General features: G+C 55.3%; 2 protein-coding genes across 3 annotated transcripts in view; one reads left to right on the top strand and one right to left on the bottom strand.

Moving 5' to 3' along the window:
* The window catches only part of SYN1 (synapsin I), a 49,581-nt gene that overhangs the window by 31,518 nt on the left and 2,065 nt on the right, over positions 1-15,998 (top strand). For both annotated transcript variants that reach the window (XM_038587312.1, XM_038587313.1), the window contains exons 6-12: positions 12,250-12,312; positions 13,104-13,246; positions 13,340-13,414; positions 13,517-13,619; positions 14,663-14,809; positions 15,177-15,264; positions 15,361-15,946. In XM_038587312.1, the coding sequence (XP_038443240.1) occupies positions 12,250-12,312; positions 13,104-13,246; positions 13,340-13,414; positions 13,517-13,619; positions 14,663-14,809; positions 15,177-15,264; positions 15,361-15,946 (1,205 nt within the window). The remainder of the gene's footprint in view (positions 1-12,249; positions 12,313-13,103; positions 13,247-13,339; positions 13,415-13,516; positions 13,620-14,662; positions 14,810-15,176; positions 15,265-15,360; positions 15,947-15,998) is intronic.
* On the bottom strand, positions 4,323-7,892 carry TIMP1 (TIMP metallopeptidase inhibitor 1). Its single transcript, NM_001003182.1, is given in 6 exon segments — positions 4,323-4,593; positions 5,446-5,570; positions 5,834-5,960; positions 6,131-6,210; positions 6,949-7,077; positions 7,854-7,892. Coding segments are annotated over 5 exon segments (624 nt in total). The 5' UTR covers positions 7,070-7,077; positions 7,854-7,892; the 3' UTR covers positions 4,323-4,422.

Raw genomic sequence — 15,998 nt, 5'->3', positions numbered from 1 at the left:
AGGTGTCAGTCACTCCTGAGAAAAAGAAAGGCTGATCTTATTCTAGAAATCTACCTCTTCATCTGGGGTACCTGTCTGGCTCAGTGAGCGGAGTGTGCAGCTGTTAATCACAGGGTTGTGAGTTCAAGCCCCAGATTAGGTGTAGAGATTACTTTTAAAAAATCCAAAGAAAAAAGAAATCTACCTCTTCATCCATTATTAGGGGGGTGGGGAGAGATGTTTCAACATATATTGTAATGGTAATATGGTAATATGGTAGTACATTGGGAGCTGTTCCAGCAAGGAAATTTTCCAACTGGAGATATCTAAGGATGGGGACATGTCAATGGGAATGGATCAATAGGGGCTATATGGAGGGGTGGGGTTCAACAAATGGAAGGATTTTCAAACAGGCTTATCAATGACATAGATATCAATGGTGGGTATTTCTGAATGGGAAGATTTGACAAGTGGATTTATCGATGGGAGCATTTTGATGGGCATGTCTGAATGAAGAGATATGTCAGTACAGGAATGGGGTGATTTGTCAATAAAGATTGTCAATGGGGGATGGTGCCTGGCTGGCTCAGTAAGTTAAACATGTGACTTTTGATCTCAGGGTTTTAAGTTCAAACCCCAGGTTGAGTGTAGAGATTACTTAAAATATTTAAAAAAAAAAAGATTGTCAATGGGAATTATGTCATAAATAGACATTTATAAATAGATTTGCCAACTGGGTGGTCAGTAGGGGATATGCAAATGGCGAGAGTAATTATGAAGAGAGGTATTTGTCACTGGGATTCATCACTGGGTGATAGATTGCTGCTAGATATTTGTGAATGGGGAGATTTGTCAATGGGGGTCACCAATGAGGATATGTCAATGGGATATTTATGAGTAAGGCAGTAGCTCAACACAGGTATTTGCTATGGGATATTTGTGAAAGACGGGATTTGTACAGTGAGAGGGAACTTCTCCCAGGAGATTTACCAAGGGCTTAGAAATGTGTCACCTGCAGTCTTGGCAACAGAAGAGATTTGTAAGTGTAATGATTCATTGTCCACAATGAAGACTTCACAGTGAGGAACATTATTACAGGTGTGTGTGTGGGGGGGATTCCTTAGAAGTCTTTGAAAATGTTGGTATTTTTCTTTCTTTTTTTTAAGATTTTATTTATTTATTCATGAGAGACACAGAGAGAGAGAGAGGCAGAGACACAGGCAGAGAGAGAGAAGCAGGCTCCATGCAGGGAACCCAATATGGGACTCAACTCTGGGACCCCAGGATCACACCCTGGGCTGAAGGCAGGAGCCCAACTGCTAGGCCACCCAGGCATCCCTATTGGTATTTTTCAATTGGCGAGACTTGCACACTGGGAAAAAGTATACAAGATTTGAGTAATAAGAAAAACATCACAAATGAGCATATTAAATAGTTGTAACATCTCTGGGGCAGATTATCAGGATCACCAGTTAAACTAAGGTTTTCAGAGTGCATTAAATGATTACTACTAATATTATGCATTTATTTCCAATATATAAATAATCACTTCTGATAAGAAGTATCACTACTAAAGTTATAGGTCAAATTATATTTATCACACTACTACTACTAACTAGCTAATCCTTGTAAGGGCTATGTTCCGGGCACAGTTCCAGGAATTTTACACGTACAGCCTCATTTAATGCTCACATTGTCCCTGTGAGTTAGGCATTCCTTTTGTCCCTATTTTACAGATGTGGAAACTGAGGCGCAGAGAGGTGATATGATTTCCCCAAGGACACAGAGCTAGTACCTGGAAGAGGCAGGACTTGAATGCAAATGACCTGGCTGCAGCATTCATGTTCTTAACCACTACATGTTGAATGTCCAGAAATTAAGTCACTGTTAGTAACATTACACATGAAGTTATTATTTATGAGAGTTTCATGTTTTGACCTGAAAAAAAACCTCGATGAACACACACACTCCATTAAGTATCCTCCAACCCTAGCATGGACCTCAGAAGGAATCTGGGTAGGGACTGTGAGGCCCATTTTTTAGGAAGAACTATTGAGGTTCAAGTGAGGGAAGGGCTGGCCTCCAGGCTACCCATTGAGCTGGACCCCCCAACCTGCACACCTCACAAGGCTATCACCCCCACGTTTTTCCTCTCTCAGCCAGCCATCTCTCCCAAGCAGAGATTCACACCCAGACACGGAATGCTGGTAGTAGTGGGGGGGGGGGCGTGATAACTCACTTTACTCACTTTAGTAGATTTTCTAGAAGAGCAATAGGGAGCATGTCATGACCCCAGGACTACAGAAATCCTGCCAGGGGCTCCTGCCAGGGGCTCCTGCCAGGGTCTGTGGGAGGTGGCCTTGTATGCTATTCTGGCCTCCGTAGGGCCTGGTGGTCCACCCCATCCTTGAAGCACGGATGTCTCCATTCCTGACACCACCTGCTGGTGGGTGGATCAGCAGAATGGCCTCCACGCTGGGCTCCATCTTTTTCTGCTGCCTTAGTCTACTTAGCCTTCCTCCCAGGGATTTAAATAGCTGAGGGCTCAGAGAATGGGCCCTGGGGTCAGGAAACAACAGCCTAAAAATGCAGGGAGCTGAGACCAGGATTTGGTGAATTGATAGGAGCAGCGGAGCCAACAGCAACAAGGCCACCAGAACCCTTACAGTTATACCCATTAGCGAAGGCTACCATTTGCCCCTTTCAGTGTGGACAGGGTTTCGATCCTCCCAAGGTGTAGATGTTGACACAGAAATTGTTGCTGCAGCAGGCATCCCCGGGACAGGCAGAGAGATAGGCCCTGAATGCTCAAAATCTACCCATCCTGATTCAGAACGTATCTTGGGCCCTGGGGGAATCTCCTAAGAGTGCAAGAGGCTCCAGGGGTCCAGCTTGTTGACCCAGAATTCCCTGGAGGAGACCTAGCTTCTTCTTAGGAACAGTGGGTAGTCTGATGGGAGGGACTTGGGCAGGGGGGCTTTCCTTCACCGAAGGAAATGCTATTGGAGCCTTTGTGCAAGCAGATTCTGGTCAACCGGAAACTCGGGTGTTCCGTCGAATGTGTGCACCAAACAGAGGTTCTGGCTCCCCAGGGCTCACTTGAGTCAGGACCTTTGGGGTGTCAGGGGCAGAAGCCAAGGACTGGGAAGGGCCCGGCTGTGAAACAAGAAGGCTTAAGGAAGGGAGTGTCTGGAGGATCTGTTACTCAGCTTTTCTGAGGGAAGATGAACCAGAAAGGTAAGGTTTGGGTTTAGAGGCCCCAGTTTTGGTAAGGGAACAGCTGTGTAGGAGGAGGTATGCAGGGGGCTGTGGGCTGGCATACCTGGTTGGTCCTGATTTTGAACCCACTTGCACTTCACTGCTGTATTTCCTTCAGTGTTAGTCAAAGGAGTGAGGGGACGGGTGCCTGGGTGGCTGAGTGGGTTAAGCGGTTAAGGTCTGCCTTCAGCTCAGGTCGTGATCCCGGGGTCCTGGGATCGAGCCCTGCATCAGGCTCCATGCTCAGCAGGGAGTCTGCTTCTCCCTCTCCCTCTGCTCCTCTGCCCTGCTCATGGTCTCTCTCTCTATCAAATAAATAAATAAATCTTAAAAAATAAAGTGAGGGGAGGAGAGGCAGGGGAAGGGGGAGAAGGGCAGAGCTTGGGGATTTCCATATCACACCTTCCCCTCATCCTTCCTATTCCCCAAATAGCCACTTCCAAGGAATCTCCTGCAGGCCATGAGTGGGGAGCCAGGACAACCTCTTCTTCCAGAGTCCCTGGCTGGGTTATGTGGGGTGGAGCGGGGTGCTCTGAGCCCCCTGAAGCTTTCCCCTTTCACTCAAGTCAGACTCAACAGTACAAAACAGTAAGGACAGTAACACCCACAGAGGTGGATGGGGCAGGACAGCCTCCTGGATGGCATCAGGACAGTGCTCAAGGGAAGAGAGCTGTTTGCCAATTGATAAGACATTTGTCGATGAGCTTGTCAACTGGAGGGATTTGTGAATAGAGGGATTTGACAGCGAAGTAGTGATCTGTCAGTAGTGGGATAATTTTCTAGAGAGCCCCGTGCAAACGAGCATCATAAATTAACCTGGTAAAAATATTTTGAAGTATCAAGCAGAGAGATCATCCGATAAATCGTGGTGGATAATGCAGGTTATCCTGGTCATTGCCGATGTTGCCGATCACCAGCACTAATGCCAACGTACAGAATTATTGCCAGTACCTGAAATTTTATGTGAAATACAAAAAGCCAACATTTTGCACCCCTCACCCCCTCGGCATTGGTCCCAGGTTGTTCCCACCAGGTCATCAGTGGCCTGGCTTTGTTCCCAGACATGACACATGGACACTGCCTGCTGGATGGTAGTTCTTTATTTCATTGTTTTGGATAAAGAAAGACAGGAGTGGGAAGTGGGGTGAACACTGTGCAGGCTTTGGCTTCCACGGGGAGTAGGATTTAGGCCATCCGGGGCCGCAGGGACTGCCAGGTGCATATCCCTGGCTCTCTTGGCAGGCAGGCCAGGTGGCGGCTCTGGAAACCCTTGTCAGAGCCTGTGAGGAACTGGTCCGTCCACAAGCAGTGAGTGTCACTCTGCAGTTTGCAGGGGATGGATGAACAGGTAAACACCTAGAGGCGGGGAGGGAGGCACATCTCTGAGGGCTTCTCCCCCTGCCCCTGCCTCCTGTACCCCACAGAACTTTCCCCTCCTCGGTTTCCAATATTGAACTGCTAGGGAGACCTGGTGCTGCCCAACCTGGGGAAATACTCAAGAACAGCCCCTCCCATGGGAGGAACAGTCATTGGGCTTGGCAAGGTGACTGTAATCCAGCGAACTGATCAGTTTCCTGGAATAGTAGTTGGGGAACAGTCATGGGGGTGGGGGTGGGGGGAGTTAGGTCTCCAGGGGAATTCTCCCATAGGATAGGGACCAAGTGGCAGTAATAGAGAACAGCTGGCCAGTGGAGGGCCTTAGGCGTAGCAACAGAGCCGTGGGGCTCGGACAGTGTCACTGGGATCAGAGGACATTCAGGGCCACGGGGAGACAGCCTTGGAATAGTCAGAAGAGCAACGTAACACACCCTTGTGTGTGAGGCGGTCAGAGCCCTGGAGCAAGAATCAGATATGCTGGGGAAGAGTCAGTGGGTTGGGGGATCAACACTTTGGGTTCTTGGAGAACATTCTAGGGAACCAAGAAACAATCCCTGCGCAGGGGGGGCGGGGGTCAGGAATAGGCAGGGGGACTAGAAAATAGTCACAAGGAGGGATTTAGAGGGAAAGGAAGCAGCCCGAATTTCCAGGGAACAGTCTCAGGTTTGGGGGGTGGGGGTGGGGAACAGCAAGAGAGATCAGGGACAGCCCTAGGGCGTGGGGAGCAGCCAGACGGACAAGGCAAGGCCAGAGGGAGCGAGCAACAAGCCACGGCTTGGGGAAGAGCCGGAGGATGGCTGTGCAGGCGGCGGGCAGGGCCCCGGCACTCACTGTGCACCCCTCACAGCCAGCAGCATAGGTCTTGGTGAAGCCCCGGCGCTGAGCGGTACTCAGGCTGCTCCACGGGGCCACGAAACTGCAGGTGTTGATCTGCAAGTGTCCGTCCCGCAGGTTTCCTGGGCGGGGGGCGAGGGGAACAGACGGCAGCTGATTGGCTGGGCCGGGGGTCGGGGAGGGGCGGGGCGGGGACAGGGAGGCAGGGCGGCTCCTGATTGGCGCCCCTGGGGCACAGACCCCCCCCCCGGCTGGGCAAAGCCCCCGGCTTTCTGATAGGCTGAAATCGGGGGCGGTCCGCATTTCAACGCGACCAGCCCCTCGGGGCCTCGGCGCGTCGGGGGGCCGGGCCGGCGTGGCACCGGCCGAGGGGGCGGGGCCTCACCGGCGACCAGAAACTCCTCGCTGCGGTTCTGGGACCTGTGCAAGTATCCGCAGACGCTCTCCAGGGCGGGGGTGTCGACGAAGCGGATGTCCGAGGCATTCCCCAAGGCGCTGAAACCCTTGAACATCTGTCGCCGGGCGGGGGGAAGAGTCCCTTTTACTGACACGGTCTCCCACCCCGCGCTCTTCCCTGAAGCCCTCTAGCGTCCCCACGTCGCAGCTGACTCCGTCGGCTTTCAGGCTTATTGGGCCGGGAAGGAAGAGTTAGGGAGCGCTGGGGAAAGGGCAGGAGGGATACCTTGGTCATCTTGATCTCATAACGCCGGTTTAAGTCGGTCTGGTTGACTTCTGCGGTCCCCACGAACTTGGCCCTGATGACTGCGGGCGGGGGTGGGGGAGAGGGGGGGAGACGAGTCAAATGGACTGCAGGAGCCAGTAAAATAGAAGGATCACTCGCGAAGCACACACTTCGGTGGGGGGATGGCTGGAATGGCCCACGGCACGCTAAGCGATGTGCACGCAGGTTAACTGATGAATCCGTATTTTGAGTGACTACTCTCTGCCAGGCGCCCGCTGCCTTAAGCCTCTCCCATGTATTCATCGTGTGTTTGTTCGCTCAACAAATATTTCGGAGCCCGCCGCGTGCCAGGCACTGTTCTGGGGGTTAGGAACAAAACGGTGAACAAAACACAGAAGCCCTGCCTCGTAGAGCTCATATTCTAGCCAGGAGGAGACTCCACACAAGCGAAATAAATCAGTATATGGAATGTTACAAGGTCTTCAGTGTGATGAGGAATTTTAGAGCTGGGGGGTCAGGAATACTAGGGCACAGGGGTGAAAATTTTGAACAGGGTGGTGGGGGAAGGCCATCCTGACATTTGAGCCCGCCACCGATGTGGATACCTGGGGTGTACCAGGTAGAGGCTGCAGCCAATGCAAAGGCCCTGAGGTGCGATTGGGCCTGGAGTGATCAAGGAGCACGAGGGTGCAAGTGTGCTAAAGCAGAGTCAGCACAGGGCCAGGTGGAACTTTTTTAGACGGAGTCACCTTTGTGAACCCGCTGGACTAAGGGGAAACCAAAGCACAGAGTGTGTGGGCAGAGTGGGGTACACTCACCGATTTGGGAGTTGCAGAAGGCTGTCTGCGGGTGGGGTGGGGCACAGGTACAGGCCCTGCTGGGGGCGGTCAGCCACAGCAACAGCAGGATGCAGGAGGCCAGGGGCGCAAAGGGTGCCATGGTGGGTTCTGCGGGATGGGGAGGAGCGGTCAGTGGTCCTTAGGGGCAGAAGTGGGCAGCGCCCTGCCCCCCACCCAGCTTGGAAGGGGGTTAAGCCACTGGACTCAGGGCTTGAGGGGTTGGAGACTGTGGAGATCTTAAGGGAGGGCATTGGGGATTTGGGAGCCCAGCAGAGCTGAGGGGGCTGGGGGTTGGGAGAGCCTAGGAGTTGTGGAGCTTGAGCAATTTCAGGGCCTGGGTGAGTGGGGGGCTATGAGAATGTGGTGTTTGAAGAATAAGGCAGCAGAGGAGTTGCAGGATTTAGGGATGCTGAGAAGTTGGAAGGTGGGTCGAGAAGCTGGGGTGAAGACTTTGGGGTTCCGGGAGCTGGAGGAATTTGGGGGTTCGGGGTTGTGCATATTGAGGTTGGAGGAGTGGAGAGAAGCTGAAGAACTGGGAGGAGGTGGGGGCTCAGAGAGTTTGGGGACTTAGGGGCGGGTGCCCGAGAGGGATCTGGGAGCAGAGAAAGTTGTGGTGTTGGGGATTTAGGAGTCTGGAGGGTTGGGGAGTTGGCCTCCTGGAAGGCAGCTGCGATATTAGGGGCTCATGGGTTCAGAGGAGCCGGGGGTAGATGTCGGGGTTCCAAGGAGTGTGGAGTGTGGGAATTGGGGGAGCAGTTCCAGCACCCTCCCACCCCCCTCTCCTTGCCCGGCCCGGGGTTCTGGTACCCGCCGACCAGACTGAGCAGCCAGGGGGCTGGCAGGAAAGCTCAGGCCCTGCGGGCTGCCGGGGGGCCCCAGCCTACCTCTGGTGAGTCTCTCTGGGCGCTGGGTCTGCGGCGATGGCGGCGGGGCCTGAGCAGTGGAGGATAAATGTCCACGCGAGGGGCGGGGGTGGCAGCGGTGCGGAAACCACAGGCCTCCAGGCTTCCTGGATGCATTACTCATCCGCCCACCCTCAGTGGAGGCCAAGGGGCGGGCCAAGGGCTGCCGAAAAGGGATGCATCCTTCTCCACTCCCTCCCTCTGGGCCTCGCCCTGGCCACCCACCCCCATCTCCACATCAGGCAACCAGTCCTTCCAGGCAGCCCCCGTGGAGGGCTTCGAGGCAGGATAACCCCCCACCCAGGGCAATTCCCTAAAGTCTCCAAATTCTCTCCAGAGTCCACCCGAGCGCCCCCCCCCAACTCCCCATGGCTGAAGCCCGAATCAGTTAATCCCTTTAATAAACATTGCTTTGTGCACCTACTGTGTGCCAAGCACACCCTCCAAAATCCCTCTCCTGGTTGATCTGAGAGCTGGGTGAAGGGTGAGCAAGGCAGAAAGGGAACAGGTTCAGTACAATCAGTGAAGAGAGAGAAAGCAGGTGAGTGGACGAGGAATACAAGGTGGGAGAACTGAGGCACGCACGGAGGGGTTAAGTGACTTATTCAGGATCGCAGTTAGCAAAGTGGCAGAACTGGGATTCGAACTCAGATGGCCTGGAGCCAGAGCCTGCTCTGAACCCCTCTCAAAAAACATAGGCAGGGGCACCTGGCTGGCTTAGTCTGTGGAGCTATGACTCTTAATCTTGGGGTGGTGAGTTCCAGCCCCACGTTGGGTGCAGAGATTACTTAAAATAAAATCTTGAAGGGGGGGGGACCAAACACTTCGGCAAACGGCCAGCATTTATCTAGCACCAACTGTGTACCAGGCACTCAGCATAAATTTTTTCACTTAAAGCTCACAGTAAAAAAATAAATAAATTTCACAGTAAAACCTCTGAGATGGGTACTGGTATCATTCCCATTCTACAGATGAGGAAATAGGAGCATAGGGGGATTGAAGAACTTTCCCAGGATCACAGGGCCTGCCTGGGATCTGAACCCGGGCTAACTGGTGCCAGGATCTTACCCCAGGCGTGGCACAGCCCTGGCAAGTGGAGAGCATGCCAGTGAATTAGTGAGCATCGGGTTGGGGGGGCAGTTCACTGGTGGGGAAAGAGGGCAGTGAGTCAGTAGAAAACAGATCCCCTCCCATCCTGCCCTGCCCCTTCCCCACCAACCCTCCCACATCCCGGTGGGGTGGTGTGGAGGGGGGGTTGGTGAGGCAATCTCTGCCCACCGGCTTCCAGATGCTGCCTGAATCTTCCCACTGGGGTCCTGGGAAAGGGCTCTAAGGGCTCATTAACATCCTTTGTTAGTCAGGGAAGGCAGACCAATAATAATAGTGATGGTAGGGATGCTAGCAGCCACTTACTGAGCACTTACGGTGCGCTGTGCCCTATATTCTTTGTGTCAATTCTCGCATTTGGTTTTCATGACCCCCTGGCTAACGAAGCCTGCTTAACTCAGGGAGGTTAGCTCAGTCCACACCACCACCGCCGCCAACAACAACAACTACCACTGGCTCTTATGGGCGTCGAACCCTGTTCTTTTTTTTTAAGATTTTATTTATTTATTCATGAGAGACACAGAGAGGCAGAGACACAGGCAGAGGGAGAAGCAGGCTCCCTGCGGGGAACCCAGGATCCCGGGATCACGACCTTAGCTGAAGGCAGACGCTCAACCGCTGAGCCATCCAGGTGCCCCCGTCAAGCCCTGTTCTAAAATCTTTGTAAGGACTTCATCCCTCAGCGAATCCCAGCTGCCTCCTGTTAATAATGCCAGCCAGCCAAGGGATGCTGCCCCAGTTCTGATAACGGTACCCAACGCTTTTGGAGGATGGAGGCTTCCTGTGGGCCAGATACTGTGCTAAGCACTTCCCCTGAAATAACTAATCTGTTCCTCCCAACTTCCCTGGTAGAGAGAGCCTTGCCTATCTCCTTATGCAGATGAGGACCGTGAGGCCAGCGGAGCGTTCCCAGGAGCCTCCCCAGGAATGAGAATGAAGACATGACCCAGTTTGGGGTGGGGGGCGCGGAGAAGGGAAGTAAACCAGGAATTTGGAGAAGCCGGTTGTGAAAGTGGGGAGGGAGAGTGAATGAGGCCGGGGCTGAGTAAGTCAGCTCTTGGCCGCAGGGAGACGTGCGGGGAAGGGAAAGCCCTGCCGCGGTGCCTCTGCTCTGATGCCAGCTCTGACTCCCAGGCTTGAGTCAGCACCGAGCTGGGCGGACTCTACACGTGAGGGGGTCTGTGCCTCCGGGTTGTGGTGCAGGTTTTGGAACCAGTGGGGTCTCCGGGCGGGGTATTGGGGTGTGTGGCCACCTGGGGAGCTGGATGGCTTGTGGGGTCCGTGGAGGTGGGGCACCGGCTGGGTGTGCCACCTGCCCGGGGTCCCCCGTGGCCTCAGGATGAGGGGAAGCCAAGATTCAAACCTAGGGCTCTCCGGGGCATCCTAGGGTGCAGAGCTCCTTGCCTACACACGTGTGCGGGTGTGACCACACGCATGTGCACGCAGTTGTGTTCCAGCCCGGGGCCAGAGAAAACAAGAAGGGTTTGTGCAATGGCGCGGGGCGGGGGGGGGGGGGGCTAGAAACCTCGGGACGGGGAAGGGCAGTGCGTGTGCACTAGCTCTCCGTGTCTCTGCCCCTGAGGTGTGTGTGTGTGTGTGTGTGTGCGCGCCTTTTGGTGGTGTGTGCTCCTCTGCATGGTGTATGTGTGGACCCGGGGCATCTCGGTAGCCCTTGTGTTTTGTGTGGTCTCTGAGAACCGTCTGTCTGCCTCTGCAGAGCGGGTGTAGGTGGCACATGTAATTGTGGCTGTGGTGCTCACCTCTGAGCCGCGTGTGTGTGTGTGTGTGTGTGTGTGTCCCCGCGTGCCTGAGCCTTGTGTCAAGCGCCGCCTCTGCGCTGTCACCCTGGAGTGCTATCTAGAGGATCCCCGTAGCCCCGTCCCAACACCGTGCCTCTCAGGGGCCCCGTAATGACGCCAGCCATTTGGGAAATGAGGAAGGTGGGGGTGCGGAGAGAGGGTGAGGCCTGAAGGTCAATCGGTCACCCTGAGCCTGCGGGCTTCCTGTGCCTGTCGGGAACTGGGAACCGCCGCCGCCCCGGCAGCCCCTCCGGGAAGGCCACCTCTGCCCTGTGGGGCAGCGCCTGGGCTGCCGAGGGGGCGGCCTGGCCCGGCGGTGCGGGGGCCAAGGTCGCCCAACCCGTCCCCCTCTCCCATCCAGGGGCGCGGGACACTGGAGGCGTCCTCACACCTGAATGTGTGTGTGTGCGCGCGCGCGCGTGGGCGCCTCTCCGTTTGAATAGCCGGCAAGGCATGGTGTGTGTGTGTGTGTGTGTGTGTGTGTCCCTAGATATCCTTGTCATGTGCCCAGGGCCGCAGTGTGGGTCTCGGTGGTTCTGTGAATACCTAGAAGCATGTGTATCTCCGTAGGCGGTGTGGGTCCAGCTCCCTGTACGCGGGTCTGTGGGTGCTGAGTCGCCCCAGGTGTGTCGTGTGTGCCCGTCATTGTTGCACGTGCCTCTGAATTGTGTGGCCATGCCTCCAAGGGTTGTCTCTGTATTGCATGGGTAATCCCCCATGTTGTGTGTGTCCCTCTGTTACGTGGGTTTGGGTGAGAGGAAAGGGTGTGTGTGTGTGTGTGTGTGTGTGTGCGCGCGCGTGCCGTGCTGCTGGGCAATGAGGCTGGCCAGCAGCGCCGGCCCCTGCCCCACACCACGAGCAGCCGGCTGGCTGGATGACTGTGTGGGTCTCTGCAGCCAGAGAGCAAGGTGTGCTGTGAGCCTGTGTTGGTTGTGGGTCTTTCCACTTCGTGGGTCTCAACGTGTGTGGGAGTCTCTGTGCTTGGGTGTGATGGTCTGAATTCTGAGGGAGGGCTTGTGTACGGGTCTCCAGGGTGTGTCTGTGCATGCTCACATACGGGGCCTGGTTGAGGGGTCCGGTTACTACGTGCTCACCACCACACCCCCGTGCATGCACACACACACTCACTTCTCTATCATCCGTCCACTGTAAAAACAAACTTTCCCTTTTCCGGAAAAGTCCCCCACCCCTATCCCATGGCTCTGCCCGGGAAAGCAGAGGCGGGATGTCTGGAACTTGGGGGGGAGGGGAGGGAGGGACAGGCAGGCAGGGCTCCGAGTTCGATTCTGAGCTCCGGAGGCTGTGTGCCCCCCGCTGCTGTGTGTCTCTGACTCGCCTCTTCTGGGAAGTGGCTCCTCACATGGCTCCCATGAATGGGCTTCCCTTGGCGCCACACCCACCCCCACCCCTGGCCATCGCCCTCCTGGCCCTCCCGCCCTGACCCTGCTCTGCCTTCCCCCTCCCCCAACCAGCTCAGCAGCACGACGTACCCTGTGGTGGTGAAGATGGGGCATGCGCACTCCGGGATGGGCAAGGTGAGTCCCCAGATGGGGTGTGTTTGTGTGTGTGTGTTTGTAAATGGTGCATGCTCCTGGCATCGTGCATATGTATGTCCACATATATTGCGTATTCGATGCTCACTAGTCATTCTGTATGACTGTGTGACCTGGGGCGTCTTTATCGATTTGTTATTTTTCCCCTCACATTCTTAGATTGTTGGCCCGATTGTCTGTCATGCATTCAACCAATTTTGTGTGTCCTGTTATTTTGTTCATGTATCCAGCACTGTGTCTGTGTATTATCATGCCTCTGTGTTGAACACACACTGTGTAAGCTTTTATGTTCAAGGGTCCTGGGGTCCTGTGTGCTTCCCACCCACCTGATTTTGGCTCTGTGTATGTAGGAAGCCGACTCGGAATTTGTACGTTTGTGTCTATTCTCCTGTATGCTCTCATATTGTGTATACAACTGACTTTGTGTCTGGGTGCTCGTATGCATAGACTATACATACACACACACAATTTTTCCACAGCTTTACTGAGATATAAATCACCCACCATACTGCTTACCCATTTAAAGCGGAGAAGTCTGCCATTTCTTAGTATGTTCAAGGTTGCATATACCCCTCTGTGTGTCTGTGGTGCATGTGTGAAGACCCGGAGACCCGGGATTATGCAGGCTTGGGTCCTAGGCGTATCCACACAACTGTTGTGTACTCAGCCCAGCCGTGTCATCTGTGTGCATGCCCCCGCCAAAGGCACTCCCACTGCCCTCACAGCTGCCCTGTCCTCATCTGGCCCTGACGACCCCTGCCCCACTCCTACAGGTCAAAGTAGACAACCAGCATGACTTCCAGGACATAGCGAGTGTCGTGGCACTGACCAAGACATATGCCACTGCCGAACCCTTCATTGATGCCAAATACGACGTGCGCGTCCAGAAGATTGGGCAGAACTACAAAGCCTACATGTGAGTGCAGAGACCAAGGCCTGGGTTGGGGTCCCCCGCCTCATGTGGCCTGGGCTCCCCTGAGCTTCTGTCATCTCTCCTCTTCGCCCCCAGGAGGACGTCAGTGTCAGGAAACTGGAAGACCAACACCGGCTCTGCAATGCTCGAGCAGATTGCCATGTCGGACAGGTGGCGGTGGCCCAGGCCCTGAGGGAGGGGAAGAAGGGGGGTGGGGATGTGTGGCCACCCCAGCAAGGCGCTGACAGGCTGCCTTGCCCCATGTCTCGGCAGGTACAAGCTGTGGGTGGATACGTGCTCAGAGATTTTCGGGGGACTGGACATCTGCGCAGTGGAAGCACTGCACGGCAAGGATGGAAGGGATCACATCATTGAGGTGAGAGCACCCAGAAAGCGGCGGGGGTACAGAGGGAGGAGCAGGCGCGTGGCAGCAACACTCCACAAACTGTGAGGCTCTCCATGGCCCAGAAGGTTGCTTTACTAATGCCCTCAGTAAACTGTAAAGTACCTTATAAAATAGGAAGTGCTGGGTGAACAGCAAAGTATAAACAGCTTTATAAAGCTATTAAAAAAAAAGTTCTGTAAACCAGGAGGCCGCTGTTATCAAAGCAAACCGCTTTCAAAGTTCTAAAGTTCTTTGTAGACAGTGGTGCCCCTGGGAAATAGTAAAGCAATTTATAAACTGTAAAGTACCTTGAAAATACAGAGTGCTTGGTGAATGGTCATGCTTTATACATGGTAAGGCATTTTGTAAACATTGGTGCCCGGGCAAAGCATTTTCTAAAGTCTAAACATGCCATATATCCCCTGGTCCCTTGAAAAGGACGGGAGCTTTGTAAACTATAAGCCACGAAGTTCTTTGTAAATGGCAGCGTACCTAGCAAACTATAAAGCAGGGATTGGCAGATGTTTCCTGTCAAGGGCCAGACAGTGCACGTTTTAGGCTTTGTGGGCCATATAGTCTCTGTTGCAGCTGCTCTGCAAAAGCAGCCAAAGACATTATTTAAAAAAAAAAAAAGGCATGGCTGTGTTACCCTAAAACTGTACAGACAACAGAAATTTAAATTTCATATATTTTCACGTGGCGTGAAATCTTCTTTTGGTTTTTTTCCTAACAATTAAAAAAAAATGTAAAGCCCATCCCTTAGCTCAGGGGCCATCCAAAAACAGGTGTTGGGCCAGATTTGGCCCTCGGGCCCTAATTCCTCAAACTGTTCTCAGCTGTAGACCCCCCACCCCACCACGAGCCGTAGGGGCCTCAGAAACGACAAGCCTTCCTCACACTGCCAAAACTGGTGCTTCTCATTTCCTTGGCAGCAGCCATGCAATTCTCCAACTTAAGGCACTTTGTCACTGTCACCCCTGCAGGCACTTCCCTCCTCTGTCCTCACTGGGTCCCTTTCTTCCCACCCCCTTCAGGTGGTGGGCTCCTCCATGCCACTCATCGGGGACCACCAAGACGAAGACAAGCAGCTCATCGTGGAGCTTGTGGTTAACAAGATGGCCCAGGCCCTGCCCAGGCAGCAGCAGCGGGATGCCTCCCCCGGCAGGGGCTCCCACAGCCAGGTCAGGCCCCTGGTGCTGGGTGAGGGCCGAGCCACCCCAGGAGGCTGGTGGCGGCAGGCAGGCCCCTGGTCCCGCTGCCGGAGCTGATCAGCAGCAGGCTAAGGGCACCGCCTTACGCACATGTGGCCGCAGTCACCAATTGTTTTAAAAACTGCTAAGAGAGCCCCTACGCTGACTTCCCTGAGTGCCCCCCAGCCCTCCCCTGGGAGCCAGTCCCCCACCCCACAGCCTGACATCGCCTCAGTTCTCAGCCACAGAGGTGGCAACACCCAGCACATGGGGAGCCCATGTCATTTGGATTGGCTGGTGCTCCAGCCGCCAGCCGCTAACTATTTTTAACCTCTCCTGCTCCGCTCCTCTGCCGCAGACTCCGTCCCCAGGGGCCCTGCCCTTGGGCCGCCAGACCTCCCAGCAGCCCTCAGGGCCTCCTGCTCAGCAACGACCCCCACCACAGGGTAAGTGAGGGGCCAGCTTCCCAGGCCTCTAACTGTACTGGCATCTAGCACCCCCCGCCAGCCACCTCTCACGTGTATGCTCTTTCTGTCCCTCAGGTGGCCCTCCACAGCCAGGCCCAGGCCCCCAACGCCAGGGACCCCCGTTGCAGCAGCGCCCGCCCCCACAGGGCCAGCAGCACCTTTCAGGCCTTGGACCCCCAGCTGGCAGTCCCCTACCCCAGCGCCTACCAAGTCCCACATCAGCGCCTCAGCAGCCTGTGTCCCAGGCCCAGCCACTGAGCCAGGCTCAAGGCCGCCAATCCCGGCCGGTGGCAGGAGGACCCGGGGCACCTCCAGCAGCCCGCCCACCTGCCTCCCCATCTCCCCAGCGCCAAGCGGGCCCCCCGCAGGCTACTCGTCAGACATCCGTCTCTGGTCAGGCTCCGCCGAAGGCCTCCGGAGCCCCACCGAGTGGTCAGCAGCGCCAGGGCCCACCCCAGAAACCCCCAGGCCCTGCCGGCCCCACACGCCAGGCCAGCCAGGCGGGTCCCATGCCCCGTACTGGGCCACCCACCACGCAGCAGCCACGGCCCAGTGGCCCAGGCCCTGCCGGACGACCCGCCAAGCCACAGCTGGCCCAGAAACCCAGCCAGGATGTGCCGTCACCTGCCACTGCCGGGGGACCCCCGCACCCCCAGCTCAAGTAAGAGGACCCCACGGCAGCCCTGGCCTTGCTGCTCACAAAACAGGCTCCT

The sequence above is a fragment of the Canis lupus genome, chromosome X, assembly GCF_011100685.1.
Source record: "Canis lupus familiaris isolate Mischka breed German Shepherd chromosome X, alternate assembly UU_Cfam_GSD_1.0, whole genome shotgun sequence".
Taxonomy (NCBI): domain Eukaryota; kingdom Metazoa; phylum Chordata; class Mammalia; order Carnivora; family Canidae; genus Canis; species Canis lupus.
Note: the sequence above shows the minus strand (reverse complement) of the source record. Positions and strands in the feature narration are given on the sequence as shown.